General features: G+C 36.0%; 1 protein-coding gene across 3 annotated transcripts in view; it reads right to left on the bottom strand.

Moving 5' to 3' along the window:
- Positions 1-15,000, bottom strand: part of TLL1 (tolloid like 1) — a 164,971-nt gene that overhangs the window by 12,651 nt on the left and 137,320 nt on the right. For all 3 annotated transcript variants that reach the window (XM_052778705.1, XM_052778697.1, XM_052778714.1), the window contains 4 exons: positions 14,387-14,547; positions 11,255-11,435; positions 4,459-4,584; positions 2,935-3,062 (listed from right to left, as the gene is read on the bottom strand). In XM_052778705.1, the coding sequence (XP_052634665.1) occupies positions 2,935-3,062; positions 4,459-4,584; positions 11,255-11,435; positions 14,387-14,547 (596 nt within the window). The remainder of the gene's footprint in view (positions 1-2,934; positions 3,063-4,458; positions 4,585-11,254; positions 11,436-14,386; positions 14,548-15,000) is intronic.

Raw genomic sequence — 15,000 nt, 5'->3', positions numbered from 1 at the left:
CAGCCAGTGTGAAATGTGATGGTAATTTATATTAACAGCTGATCTAAAGGAATTACAAAGAGCTAACACAAAGTCTTTTGCCCAAAGAACCGGAATATTCAGAACAACACTTTTGTTTTGTGAAAAGTGAAGAGTTGCATGATGCAGTGGATGTAGGTTCAATTCTACAGGAAAGTTTGGGGTTTTATGTGAAGGGATTGAAACTGCAGAGGCAGTGAAAACAGCTGTACAGCAGTCCCCCCTGCTGCTATTAAATTGTAGTCAGCCATCCTACTTTTATGATGCCAAGTACGTGTTGTCATTTATACCCAAATAAAATCTGATGGATTAAAAAAAAAAAAAAAAGGCAGAAAGCTGAGAGACTAACTGTAAGGGAGTTAGTTAAATATAGGATTGAGTCAAGCCAACTTGGAATCAACAGGAGCAATAGATGTGATCCAAGAACAGCCTGCAGAACTTTGTTTTCTTTTAGAGGAAAATTGTATCAGTTTTGTTCACTTCTCATCAGTACCAAAAAAACCCCACTCTCTAGGAAGCACTTCTTACCATGAACTGTAAGACACACCTGTTATTTTTAATATTTGACTTATCACTGGGATTCCTAAGCCTGCAGGGCGACAGTACATGTATATTGGGTCCCACAAAGAAGAACAGAAAAAAGTCCTAAATCTGTTGTGAGTCTAGCAATTGATTCTAGCAATTACAAAGAGAATGAAAGGAATTTGTTTTTTAAAGGAAAAGCAGATCTTAATACTAAGTGTTTAAAAGCTCAAAATGCCTGATATTTCAAAATACCCACAGACAATCTCCATTTTTTCTAAAAAGCATTCAGTTCCCAGCAGTGGACTAAGAGCAGGCTTGAAAGAGGAGACCTGACACAAACTTTCCTTAAAGTTGAACGTAACTGAATAGTTGCTGCCAACAGGGTTCACAGACAATTTCATAAAGTTGGCAGGATAATTAAATCACACTCTGTCTTCCTGGGACAAATACTGTTGAATACCTACCACACCATGACTACAGTCCCCATTTTGATTGTCTCGTTAGTGGGAATGGTATTCAGAAACATTACATATAGCTTCTGAACATCCAGCTCTTTCTATCTATAGCACTCAACTGAGTAGATACGTTGGTGGCACTTATGGATAGCTGCCTGAATGGGTCACTTAAGTCTGTCTCTTATAAACGTCCGGCTGATTAGCTTATGAAAATCACGCTCTCTGCTACATACAGTTTCAAAGCCATCTTTATCTACACATTTCATTTAAAAATTCTGAAGTACATACCATTTTTTTCATAGGCTTCTTAATTACACCAAATGCTTAACTTGAACCTTTTCAGGAAAAGACTTTTCAATGATTATCAGAGTAAGAGCAATCACAACAAAAGATCAGTTTCTGTACATACAACCCTCAAAAAATGAGGGCCTCAATTCATGTGTTTTATTACCATGAAGAAATCAATTCTCTCCTTGTTCAATTTGACTAACTGTGAGGAGTAAACTTAAATATGGTGTGAAAGTCCAAGAAAAAATATTTATCTGTAGTGCAAGCATGGTATTAATATTATTGATATGGCATCTTGCTGTACTAGACAGACCTTAAGGATATTATACACTCAGAATTTAGTAGATTGACCCTACTGACTTGCACAGAAAAGTGAATTTCAGACTCTAAATCATGGAGGTATTTTTGAAAAGTCTATCTAGTAAAATTGTCTAATTTTTTCCAATTTCATTGGCAAAAGCCAATATAAAACCCTTTTCTTTTAAAACAGATGATGTGATATTTCACTACAGAAATCTGAATGCTGGAATTTTGCCTGCTGAGGTTAAAAGTACTGAAGAAGCTTTTACAGTAATATGGCCATGCCTGGCTGGCTTTGGTTTATTCAGCCAGGATGAAGAATGCTTGCCCAGAAGTGGCAGTAGGAAGGCCGCCTGAATCAAAAACCTGTTTTTTCACCCTTTGAATGGACAGAGCATGCACACCACTCATTTTTCCCCCACACCCCCAGAACAGCTTAGCCATTTTACTTCTGGTGAACATGGATCAATACACAATCCCACATCAGCACCAGTAACAGGGGTTATGGTTTTGGCTGAGGTCAGCAGTTATGAGACAACAATACCTCTTTCATACCTGCATCAATATTGGCTATTTCTTCTACCTCTCTGACGCAGAGACATCTCTCAAGTTTATTTGCTCCAAAACATTTGTTAAATCAATTTATCAGATTTTAAAATATGTATGGCCAGCTTTTGTTGTGGCTGTCCCGAGTACTCTGGCTGAAGGAACACTGGGGCTGAGCTTAAAGCTGAAAAGCCCACTGGGCAGGTCTGTGCCTTTGGCTTTGTACAGAGGCTACGTAACCTCAGTAGGTCTGCAAAGCTCCCTAAGCTCTGCTAGCCTGTCTTCAGCCACCAGCACTGTCCTCAGCCAGCTTCTACTTATGTTAAAATTTGGAGCCACTTTTAAATGAGAAGTCTGGTTTTTGTATCTTCTTTTCCTCCTTGAAAACTACAGAACAGAAATGAAAAAGGTGTGTGGAGAGGACTGCTCATAACTTCTAATTTTGCTTATTCTATATGTTGGAGTTTACATAAATGCCCTCTGCCATATTTGTCAAAACTTTTTGCAAATTTTATTAATTGCAATAGTGATATAGTAAAGTCTGACAGGAGGAAAGCATTCCTCCTGCCCTTTGCTGTCCAGAGTATTTACAATCACCACAAACTTAAATTCACAGTTCTATGATATTGAGTAGCCCCAGTTGGCCAGGAATGGACAGGAGTCAGCAGGTTTTTAAAACAGTTTACCTCTGGGCTGCAAATGGATAGTAAAGTTTAGTAACAGTTTCATATCATTGAGTAGTCATTTGAGAAGCAGGTTTGGTGGACGAAAAGAGAAAAAGGAAGGGTAGGCAGAAACTCACCAATTTGACCCTCTGCCCAGGGGTGGCACTGATTTCCCATGTGCACTCCTTTCTGCTGGGATACTTGTCGGGCCAGTTGGGACTCGTGATGATGCCGTTGGGACTGTGGATCTTCTGTTCACACTCAGCTGTGCCAACAGTGATAGCATCAGTTAGTCTGGGGGTCTCCATTCAGAGGTAGCCAGAAAAGTACTCTTTTTTGTCAGGGGACCCGCTGAATGAAAAGGATCTTTAGGGGGACAGCTAAGCACGTTCTTCAGTGTGCACGATCATGTTCTTCCCCTTTGGCACACAATTCATGGCAATTAACCCAGCATGCTTGTTTATTGGTTATTGTGAAACATACACTGTTGTTTACAATGGATGGCCTTTTTTTTGAAAAAACATAAAGGCATATACATAAGTATTAAAATTTAATCAAATATTTTGCTATTCTCCCCATTCTACATACAAGTAAGTATGAAAATCCCTATGAGAAATGTTGCTACTCCAACTTCAAATTACATTTCTTGAACAATTTATTTTTCTCTCTTCTTGCTAATTTTCAAACTGCAGCCACAAAGCAATCATTTTGGTTTCTAAACCACAGTTTCTAGGGACACATATACAACTAGAGAACAGCTAAGACTAAACTGTGAGTATGTACCAAGAACAGCTTAGTCATTCACGTCATAACTGAATCACTAGAAATGCATCTCTGAATAAATACAAAGAACTAAAAATTAAAGAAGGCAAGAAAGAAACTAGTTCCATTTTTATATTTAGGTTTTTAACAATCTCAAATTGCTTTATAATTATGAGAGAATTATTCAACAAGAATCTTTCAGAGCAGGCAAGTATCATTCCAACACCAGTGAAAATGTGATTCACAAAGGGCACATCCTTAGTCACAAATTAAATCCATGCTAGAATACAGCCTTGAGAAATTACAGTAGCTCACATGATACTGCACGCTTGAGGTTCATTTGCAGATAATCTAAATTCTACTTAAGCCCCAAAGCCTACTGTTTTCTTGAAGGTAGCCACACCTTGAGACAGCAAATAAGAAAGACTTGACTGGAATTTAGATTGTCTGAATATGTCCCCTAAAATAGACCCAGAAAGGGCAGATACAGTTTCAACCTGACTGCGAGGAAACTGCTACTGATAGGAGCAAATGACAACTTTACCAGGCTTCTCTCCAGAAACTCTATCCCTGTGTTTAATACAGCGTTAGATAAATACTCTATCACAGCTTCACAGCTTTAAATGTTCTACACTTCACAGAACTATTAAAAGTAGCACTCCCTGCCAATGATCCCAAGTTTTCCAAACTGCATTCCTGTGGACCTCAAACTCAGCCACACACATGCTGGGGATGGAGAGGATGGTAAAGGGGGGGGGGGGGGGAGTGTTTAAGCCCAAATGTCTAAGCCCCCATTACAGAGATCTTTTTCTTTCCTTTCTTTTCTTTAGAAGGAGAGCTGCAGAGAGCTTTCTGCAAGACAGTTGTATAATCAACTATTCAAATACCTCACTACTTACCCTCCTTGCAGTCATGTTTGTTTTCGTGTAGCACAAATCCATTTCGGCACTGGCAAACGTAGCTTCCTACCGTGTTGATGCACTCATGCTGGCAGCCACCGTTGTCCTTTGAACACTCATCCTTGTCTAAGAAATACACAACAAAGTCAGGTAAGCACAGCTAGCAGTATCCCTCGTTACCAAAAAGAAAAAAGGCTTAGCACAGTGTTTGAGTCCAGAAGAAGATAAACTAAGGCACAGTCACTCTTCTCAGTATGGCAGTTTTGTTGTACCTTAGTTCTAGCCACTCATTGCTCAGCCTGCAACCTTGCACCATGGCACAAATAGTTTGTCTCATCTTTCTAGGAAATGAGAGGTAGTTCCTAGGGGAGAGGAACACTACTAAAACAAACAAGCTAATCAAAGGAGATAAGACAGTTGCCAGCATTTACTCTTTCAAGTGGTCTAGCTGGTAAAAATTTCACAAATATCTCATCCAAAGCTTTATTTCAGTAAACAACAGGAGTATAATTTATGGACAACACAAAGTACTCCAGCTTTATGCAAATTCCACAATTTAATGGTGCTGTGTTGAAAGGAACATGTAGGCCAAACAAGGTTCCAAGCTCTGCAGGTTAAACATGTGAGAAAAGAAGGATTTAACATAAACTTTTTTAGTAAGTTAATTTTTTTCCCCAGCAGAGTGACAGTGTGCTTTACTTTTAATGAATCTGGACATTACAGAACATCATAAAAAGAAAAACATTTCATTGAAAAACACAAAAGAAATTGGCATTAGTTACTTCAAGGAGATCTACAATATAGCATGCAGTTTTGTTTATTAACATATAATCCTTCAAAAGAGCTTTTAGTGTGTTAGGAGTAATGCAGAGAGTAGGGGAGGAAATATGACCTGCATTAAACAGCTACAAATTCATTGCATGGACAAAAGCCAAACTAGATTAACAGGCTGTCATTCTAGCAAGAAGCCTCAGCTGCTACCCTTCTATGTCATTCAGCTGTTGTCATTTTAGGTGAGGCTGGTCCATTTAAAAGGCAGACTGCTCCTGACATATACATATTCATACACATACATGTATATACCTATATATATGTGTAGACACATATATATAAATCCAGAGATATAAAAATATATGCCTATATAAATAAATATATATAAACACACACACATATTAAGAAACTATATCTTACAAAATGTGTCATTACAACATGCAAAAGAGAAGAGGAAAAAGAGCAACAAAACTGTGGTTATCCTAGAGGTCCAGTTGTTGCAGGGCTGGAATGCAGAGCATTCACCCCCTTCAGCCACATGTACCTTGGAAAGCAGCAGGGAGCATTACCTCCAAACAAGGTAACATCCGATGTTTCAGACTTTAGTAGGCACAGTAAGAACTTCTATAGTTTACAAGCCACTACGGACAATGTCAGTCTCCTGTTGTTGTCTTACTCATCCATTTTTTCCCTGCCTTTACTGACGCTCATATTCAGTAACACAACAAAGGAAGTTTGCATTATAATTGCATACACATCAGCTTTATCTGCCAAAACGTATGCAACACTTGACCCATTGACTTGCAGGTCTTTCTATAAAAATCAGCTTCTACTTATAATACATGATAATAATGTACATTTATAGATAAATTCTGCAAGTCAAGCCCAAGCATCCACTGCATTTTGTCCTGTAAATCTCAAATCTCTTTGCACTGAAAGTTTTTGGAAGATTTCTGCACATGTCAACAGATTTGAAGATTAAGAAACAGTCGAAAACATAGGTAGCTCCCAGAATCGTAGATCCAAAGGCTTATACTAGTTGTCATTTTGATGATGAAAGAAGCATAAAAGCTCTACAATACACTGTTCATGCACCCTGCAATGCAAGTCCCAAACTGAGGTAGTAAATCTATTTAATTTCAAACAAAAATTATAATCTTTCATCTTTGCAAAAGCAAGCACTATCATAAATTAATTCCATGTTGCAAGTAAAGAATAGTAACAAGCAAATCAGAAATTAGATGTAACATGAACAAAACTCTTCAATATTTCCCCTCCTAAGCATTAGTTTGTAGTTTTCTACCAAAATAACAAAACAAATGGAAGGCAAGCTCAAAATGCATTCAAGTTAGGCTTTTGAGTACTGAGTAGGTACACAAATTCTAAATAAAAGCCCTGTCCATTTTCATCTTCTACCAAACTGCGTGAAAATACTGAAAAGTATTTTAACATTAAATAAGCTTATATTCTGTAAAATAATCTCTTTAGAGACGAGTGCATAAGCGAACAGTCCTGTGTTGGACCTCCTCAGAGATATAACAATGGACAGAAGGTAGAAAGGAGAAGCTTTGGAACACATTTGAACTACAGTAATTACTTGTACATGGTTAATCAAGGATGCAACTGTTGAACGAGCCTTCCTCACACTTCATAATTCGGAACAGACTTTCTGTCAAATTGATTGCCCAGTTTCAAAATTCATGAAAAAAAATTAGTCTGTATTAGTTATAGGAACAAATGTTTTGCCATATAAAAACAAAGCCATTTGTTATGCTGACAGATGGAAATGAGTCTCCCAGTTTTGAATGGATACTTTCTTTCTTTTCTCATTTCAGTACTCAGAACAGGGAAAGATCCATTCGCAACAAAATGTTAGATTGAATCATTCAGAGGACAAATGGTCGTACCTCTGAGACCCTCAGAGGCCACCAGTCTGTGAATAATACGTACTCGGCCTGAAGGGACCTGTATCAAGTCCTTGCAAGATGCAAAAACAAAAATTTTCTCTTTGCAGGCAGCTTTCTTGTCTGTGGAAAAAAATGTACCAGGATGGCACCAGAAATGAGTTTGTGCTCCAAAACAAATTTGCTCAAGGCTAGAAACATTCTAGCTTTCTCTTTTTAACTGCTCAATGAATCATCACCCAAGAAAAAATGTCCCCACAAACCTCATTTCTATATTACATCAAACACCATGTATGTTTTGAACGGTCATGCAAAGAATCATGTTTATTTAAAACACTGAAGTAACTCTAAAACCTATGATAACTGGAAGCAGTTTAGTGACATAGTATCACTGGGTATTAATCATACCACTACACAAGGACTTATTTAAAGAAATCCTTAGGCTATCTTCTAAGAAACATCACGGAATTATTTTTTTTAATATATATTATTGTTATCTTTTTTCCTGCCTAGAGTAAATTCATGAAGTTATTTTACACTCCTCCAGTCTTATGGGCCCAGCAGACTGCAATAGGTCACTGTCTTGTAACAAAAGCAGAAGAGAGAGAGAGGAGGACAGAAGAAAGAGAAAGGGAGAAAGAATAAAACCCTAATTACTGGAAGATTTTAGTTTAGAAGCCAAATATCCAATTCCAAAAAGTTTTAATAAAAGTTTTAAAAAAATTAATATATCATGACTCCCTAGTTTCTTCTCTTTATAAACTTGATTATAAATATACACGAATGTCTCCAGAGATTAGTTAGATCCCTGCAACGGCTCCCAACTGAGCTTTCTTCAGAACTGTCCCATCAAATGTAAATTTTACAGAATGTTGAAAAAAAAGTTTTTCTCACTTTCCAGTAGCACCTGTCTGGCTGTTAACACCATTTTACAGCCAAAAATGTAATTACATGTTGTCTTATATCAACATAAATACCTTCCTAACACAGGTCATCTGTTGCCCTATGTCACTGTTTGCTTTCACAGTTTATCACAGTGGGTTCCAACCACCCAAAAACTGCTTTCTGTCATCTGAGCTGGAGTTGGGCCATGCTTTCTCAACTGTAGCTGTGGCTGCAGAAATCACCACCAAAAGAGTTGCCAAAAAAAAAAAAAAAAAAAAAAAAGTTCTTTGGCTGTGCTTGAGGAACACATTACAGTTCCTAATCTTCAAACTAATCTGACTTACCCACCTGTCTCTTTTGCTGAGCATTGCATATGCCCTTTACTGGTGAATAGACTGCAAGATGCAGTGTTTTACTCATTACTGATTTTTTTTCATGATGTATGTCTTTATAACTAAATGCTTACACATTCTATTGTGATTTAATTAATAAAAGTGTTAAATGCCTTCCAGCAAGTATCTTAGATGCTAGCATTAAGTATTTCTCCACAGATATAATTCTGAAAGTATTGTATTCTGAACACAAGAATATAAATAGGAAAAAAAAAAACCAAACCAAAACCACTACATCAGCTGAACAGTGATCAGTGATCAGCTATCAACTCCCAGAAGTCAAAATACTTGAAGTCTCAAGTTCGTTCTTCATTGACAGACCAATAGCATATTATGTCCATATTAAGGAATTCAGGGGTAAGACAGTAAACAGTGTTTTCTGACAGCCATAAGAGTTTTGTCTGATGAATTATATTCAGGGATGACAACCTCTTGTTAGATACTTTAAGTTCAGAAGTTTGATTTGTCTCAAGCATTACGAAGTTTCTGTTTTGATCAGGAAATACTGTCAAACGGGGAAAGCCAGATAACATAGAAGAATAGAATCTGCTAGAAATGGTAACAGCTGAAAGAGAATTCAGAAAGAATAAAAATAAAATACAAATTATCCAAACTTGTATGAAATGAGAGACGAGATTATGGCAGAAATGTGTTATGAAGCATTCACTAAATTTATATACTTACACACTTAAAGATTATTTGCAAACTATCTTTCTTTGAAGGGGATTAGATATATTCTATATCCAGGACACATAATGCATTTCTATTCATTAAAAAAACCACATTAGCTCAGATGTATCCCTGGCTAATGAACTTATTCCAGTGATCAATGGAGTAATTTAAAACTTATCTTTTTTAAATTACCAGGAAAAAGCTGTTTTTACCTGGGAGGGGACACATTTCATTCAGAAGTGAAAAACACAAGGGAGATAATGATTCCAAATGATTACAACCTCCTGCTGATACAACTTCCATAACTCCATGAATTATAGCCCAGTCTTTCCCCAACATACAGCATTGGCCTGATTTCTTCCTAGACTTCAGAATGTTAACAGCTTATTTAAACAATCACTTAAATAAATAAATAAACAAAACTGTGAAAATTTACTATCACTTTAAAGAAAACCAAAATTTAACTGACTATAAACATATAAATGTTCAGCACGTCCACAAAACAGAACTTCTGACTTACAGAGCTTACAAACTGCACAACTATTATTGCCGATCTTACCTGACACAGCTTTATAGATCCTGAAAATATGTAACAAACTTAATTTGCAGAGCATTCTTAGAACTGGAACATGTCAATACTTACTCTTGAAAAAAGTCAAAATATGTGACAATTCCTGCTGACACTACTAGGCCAACATGAAATGACTAGTTGTGTAAGTGTTTCTTGGAGGAAGCTCTGTTATGTGCATATAGGTATTTACTACAAATACTGAGTAAACTTTGAAAGCTTCTTGCTAATGTAAAAGATAAATTTAAAAGTAAAACATGCTACTATATGTAAAGATGAATGTGAAAGACTATGACCACAGAAATGTGATTACTAGAAAAAATAATATGTTTTGGAGGATGTAAAATGTTTGTTAATTTCCCTGTATGAGGTGAAACACTTTTTTTTCATCTTTCATAATTGCTTAAGAAAAACATCAAAGCGGTCATAATGAGAAAACATTGAAAGTCTAAACTGTTTGTCTTGACAATTTCCAAACCACATCACTTATACAATATACCGATTCTTATTACTTGGTCATAGTTAAGTTATCAGTTATTAAAGCTAACCAACGAAATACCATTTCATTTTAACTTTGATAAAATATTTTAGCAAACGAATGCTAATAACAGTGTCTGGTAATGCATTTTGCTACATGCTAAACATAATCAGGATTCTCCAGACTCAGATTTTTAACAGCTGTCAAAAAACTTGGGGCAGAATTCAAATTCCAAATGCTTCTGGATGACTTCCAGCTTGGGGAGGTGGGTGGAAGGGCCTGTTTTGTTGTTTTGTTTTACATGAGATAAAATACCTATGCATATGTGTGTGTGTAAACACACAAGAAAAACACTAAGCAAAATTCCACTACTAACACCAGGTGGTATCCTGCCACAGCTAGATTATTATAATCTAGTCTCAATGGTTAACTGCAGAGACCACTCTTGTGCAAATATTTCCTCACATCTTCAGCTTCACTCATGTCTATCTTTATTCAACAATACATGTTCCCAGATGATATAAACTTCCATCGCTCTGATCTGCCTCAGTGCAATTACGCTCATAACTAACTAATATTTTTGCAAAAGCAAGTTCTTAAACTCTGTTCTTCTGCAAAACATTAAGAAGTGCAAAATTTGGCAAGAAAGTACCCATAATGTTAAACAAATGTTGTAGCACAAAGTGGTAATATCATAACTAATGCAATATATTAAGAAACCTGAGTCAAAAAAAATACAAGTGTACACAGTACGTAATTCATATCACAGTACAACTGGTATTTGAAAAAATAGCAACAAAACTTGGGATAAAAGAAATCTAATTGAAATTTAGGAACACTTAGTAAATTTGCTTTTTCCTCAATATCTCTAAGTTTATATACCTCTGCTGTTATTTAATATATATGTATATGCATTCCATATATTTTCTACAGACATCAGAATTCAGAACAGTATTTTAAGACAGGAGAGTGGTTTATGTTTGTATAAATAAAACAAATTCAAAGCTACCAGGAAAACTATAACAGAAAAGGCCACTCACTTTCATACCAAAAATATAGTATTCACTCCACCTAGTCAGCGTATGCTCAGAGGCACTCACAGGTACACAAGAGTAATTTTCTATACCTGAGAAGAAGTGTGCCTTGAAGCCTTTTTTTGACACAGTGTTGTCAGATCTGAACTCAATTCGCATGTTGTTGTACTGAGAGGTGATAACTTCAGGCACTTCTGTACCGCAGAATTTACCATGTAGTTTAGAATCAGAAGAAAGGCCACTACGAATCTCCACATAATCATATTTGCAAACCTGAGAAAAGAAAGAAAATTTTTTTTTTTGGCCAGCCAAAAGAAAAGCATGAAGTTGTTTACAAGTACAAGAACGCTGATTGGTATATGCTGCTTAATAATAGATTAATGATTTCTTTTTTCACTTTTCCCTGACTCTGAAAACATTTGTAAATGCTTGCAAAATTTCACTGATTTTGTGTAAGAATATTTTAAGGTCATTGAGGCATAGCTATACTATGCATTACATTCAAAACTATATTTTGATAGATACTAATCTGTGTTTAGTATCTAAATTTCAAGATACTTAGTAGCGTTTCTATTTAATCTAAAAAGTAAAAATTCCAGTGACATTAGACTAAACTCTAGAAATATTCACCCCCCAAAATCATACCTTTGTGCTATAAACCACATACCCAGAACCTACAAACCTTCTACTGCTTGCATTTCATAGATTTTTTAAAAATTATTGATTTTCACTTAGAAACTTACAAGATAAGTTTTTACCATAATGTATTTAAGACATATTCATTTATTTACAAATATATAAATCTGCACTATTTAAACCATACAGCTTTCTTTAACAGTAGCATAGCTATAATTTGGAAGGCTGATGCATTCATTTTCATTAAATGGTTAAAAATATAGTAAAATAATGTGATAAAAAAGCCTTATGCAAGGCCTACTACTCGTGATAATACTTTCAATGCATAATCCCTTGGTCAACCTAAAGCTTTCCACCCAAAAACTTCTAAGCTTCTTAGGCTCAACTATCAATCATTTAATCAAAAATGTCCCAGGTGTCTGCAATTAATAGCTTAAGAGAAAACAGTGGCCAGAAGGATTCATACAGAGCTTAGATTGTCCATTAAATCCAAGTTGTATTTGATAAATCATAATTTCTAGTCAAAAAAGAAATGTCAGGGGAGCTGCAGTGGAACTACAGAAAAGGATGTTTTGGCCTTGTTGCTCCCTCTCCCTATGAAATATTAAATGATTGTCAACATTTCCAGTTGTTTTTAATATAATACATACTAGATGTAGATTAAATCTTCATTGTTACTGGAACAATTTTCATATGTTGCAGAGTTGTAAAGCCACTAATTCAGTTGAAACTACTTTTACACAATATAAAGAACACAAAGATTCATAAAACTTGAGTTACTGCCACATGCTGATTTATATTAATTGTAAGATAAATTCATATTTATGCATGTGATTTTCAAATATAGCTCGCAACATTAAGAAGTCCCAGCAATTTCAGCAATATATTGGTGAGTTTTGATGGTTTCATAGCTTTAGATTAGAAATGAAATGTAATTTCAGATAGGTCTATCTTTCTTCATACTAGACTATATTTTAAAAAATGTTACAAGTTAAATGTAAAATTAAAATTGTAAAATGTAATTGTAAAATATTAAAATTGTAATATTTGAAAAGACATGTTAAACTTGGTCCTAAATGCAGCTCCTATAACAACAACAAAAAAATTTAGAACATTTGCTAAATGTATACATTTTATGCCTGCACTCAGACAATATATTAGAATGTTCCAGATATTATGTTTCTTCTGATTTTCACAGGTACCATTCTTAGAACTACTATTTAATAGTATAAAGCTGAGATTTAGTAGCACAGGAGAGGATCAAGCCAAAGTTCTAAATGTTGAAAAACTTTATGTATGTATTTTTCATATCTGCTTAAGTTCTGTGTCTTGTATGACCTTAGAAAACTGTTTTAACTTCATTACACCCCAGATGTCTTCCTTGCAAATCTGGCTTAAGTACAAGAAAGTGCAGGAAAAATGTTTTATGATTTTTTCAAGTGGTAATTAAATTTAAATCTTTGGGATTTGTAAGTTTTTATCACGCTTTTTTGCAGTTCTTGTAATAATGATAACAGGACATGAGTGTAACATGTAAATCATTAAAAGCTGGAATTCCATGGACTTTAGAACCCACCCCAAATTATTTAAAAAAAATAAATAAAAATCTCACATTGCTTCCTCTGCAAATAATTTTGAGATATTTTGGAGAAACCATGTCCGACTTGTTTCTTAGTTATAAATTAAACTCCAGCCTTTGCCACTTCAGATCTCATACCCAAAACATGGCCCATCCTCATATCAAATATGTTGCTACAAATTCATTTAGTCAGAAATAATGTCCTAGGATTTGGGTTCTTAACGCCGCGTGAAGAATATCCAGATAAACTTGATGGCTACAGCACATCATGTCTAGAGCATGGCAACTCAATGATATGTCAGAGAAGTGTCCAGGAAGCAGAACAGAGGCTGAAAAGTTAATGTTGAAACCCGTATTTTACTGATTTGCACCCAAAAAACACTGCAAGCCCCACCACTTTGTTTAAAGCTATAGGGAGCAGCCCTTACCACATGGAGAGCTCTGCCCTGCCCCTCTCCCCAACCTGGGGACAAGATCCCCCATGCCTCCAAGGGCTGCCCAGCTCAAACACTGCTGTTGTTCTATTGTGCCTTATTTCTGGTACTGCTCCTTTTAAAATATTCCCCCCATGAGATACTTGTAAATGATTTAAATGCTTCCTCACTCCGTCACTAACCCCAGCTTATGTGTATTCTTTGTAGTCATTGCCTGTAAAGATGATTTGGTTTCTACAGATTTTCTTCACTTGAATTCTTTCCAATATGTCTCAGCCATTTGCTCTGTTTTACTTTGTTGATAAAAAAAAGTCAGCTGAGACTCAACAGAGAACATTTCTTTTAAATTTCTTGTAATACTTATACATTTAGATGATATGTAAAAGAGAGCTATTCTCTCCATGTTTGTTTTGAAAGAATCCAGAAACGGTCCCAAAACGAAAACAAGAATATCTATGGTTATTGTCAGTGTATGAAAGGTCAGCAAGGGTTTTATAAGACAATATCTATTTTTGAACGCTCATGAAACTGTTTAGTGTGTAACAGACTGTGCAGCTCTGTTCACGGTTACTTACTTCATTCCCTTCTAACTCAAAAAACTCAAACTTCATTGAGATTCGGTATTGCGTTGGGGCAACCACCTGCCACACACAGTTTTTGTTTGGAGGATACTCTTTGGGCCACCCTGGTGTGGTTATAGTCCCATTTAGCTTTGTCAGGAGTCCTCCGCAAGCAGCTGTAAAATTAAAAGGGAGAGCATCGTTTCTTGACTGAAACTGTGTTTTACTATAAACAGAAGCACACTGAGAAGATTCAGTCCTTTCATTACTTATACTGCTGTAATGCCCAGACAGACTAATCAGAATCTTGTTTTATCATGCTTGGTGCAAACAAAGAGAAAGAGACAGCCCCTATCTTGAACAGCTTGCAGGTTTGCGGACAGAGATAAGTTTCAGGACTACACAAGGCGTTATCATATTCATTCTTTTCCCTTCCCTCCAGAGACTCTGGTTATTCTCTCACAGCCTTTCCCATGCAAGTCCTCTGACCTCACCACCCTCCCCAGGACCTTGACCACCTCTCTTCTGACAGACGGACTACTTAAGATGCGCCTCGCATTCCCCCAGCTTCTCTCCTTAATTATTGATCCAGAATCAGCCCTACCTGTCTCAGCTTATATAGCTGTATA

Source organism: Harpia harpyja, chromosome 2 (genome assembly GCF_026419915.1).
Source record: "Harpia harpyja isolate bHarHar1 chromosome 2, bHarHar1 primary haplotype, whole genome shotgun sequence".
NCBI classification, from domain to species: domain Eukaryota; kingdom Metazoa; phylum Chordata; class Aves; order Accipitriformes; family Accipitridae; genus Harpia; species Harpia harpyja.
The sequence above is the reverse complement of the archived record's forward strand: the minus strand, read 5'-3'. Positions and strand labels throughout refer to the sequence as shown.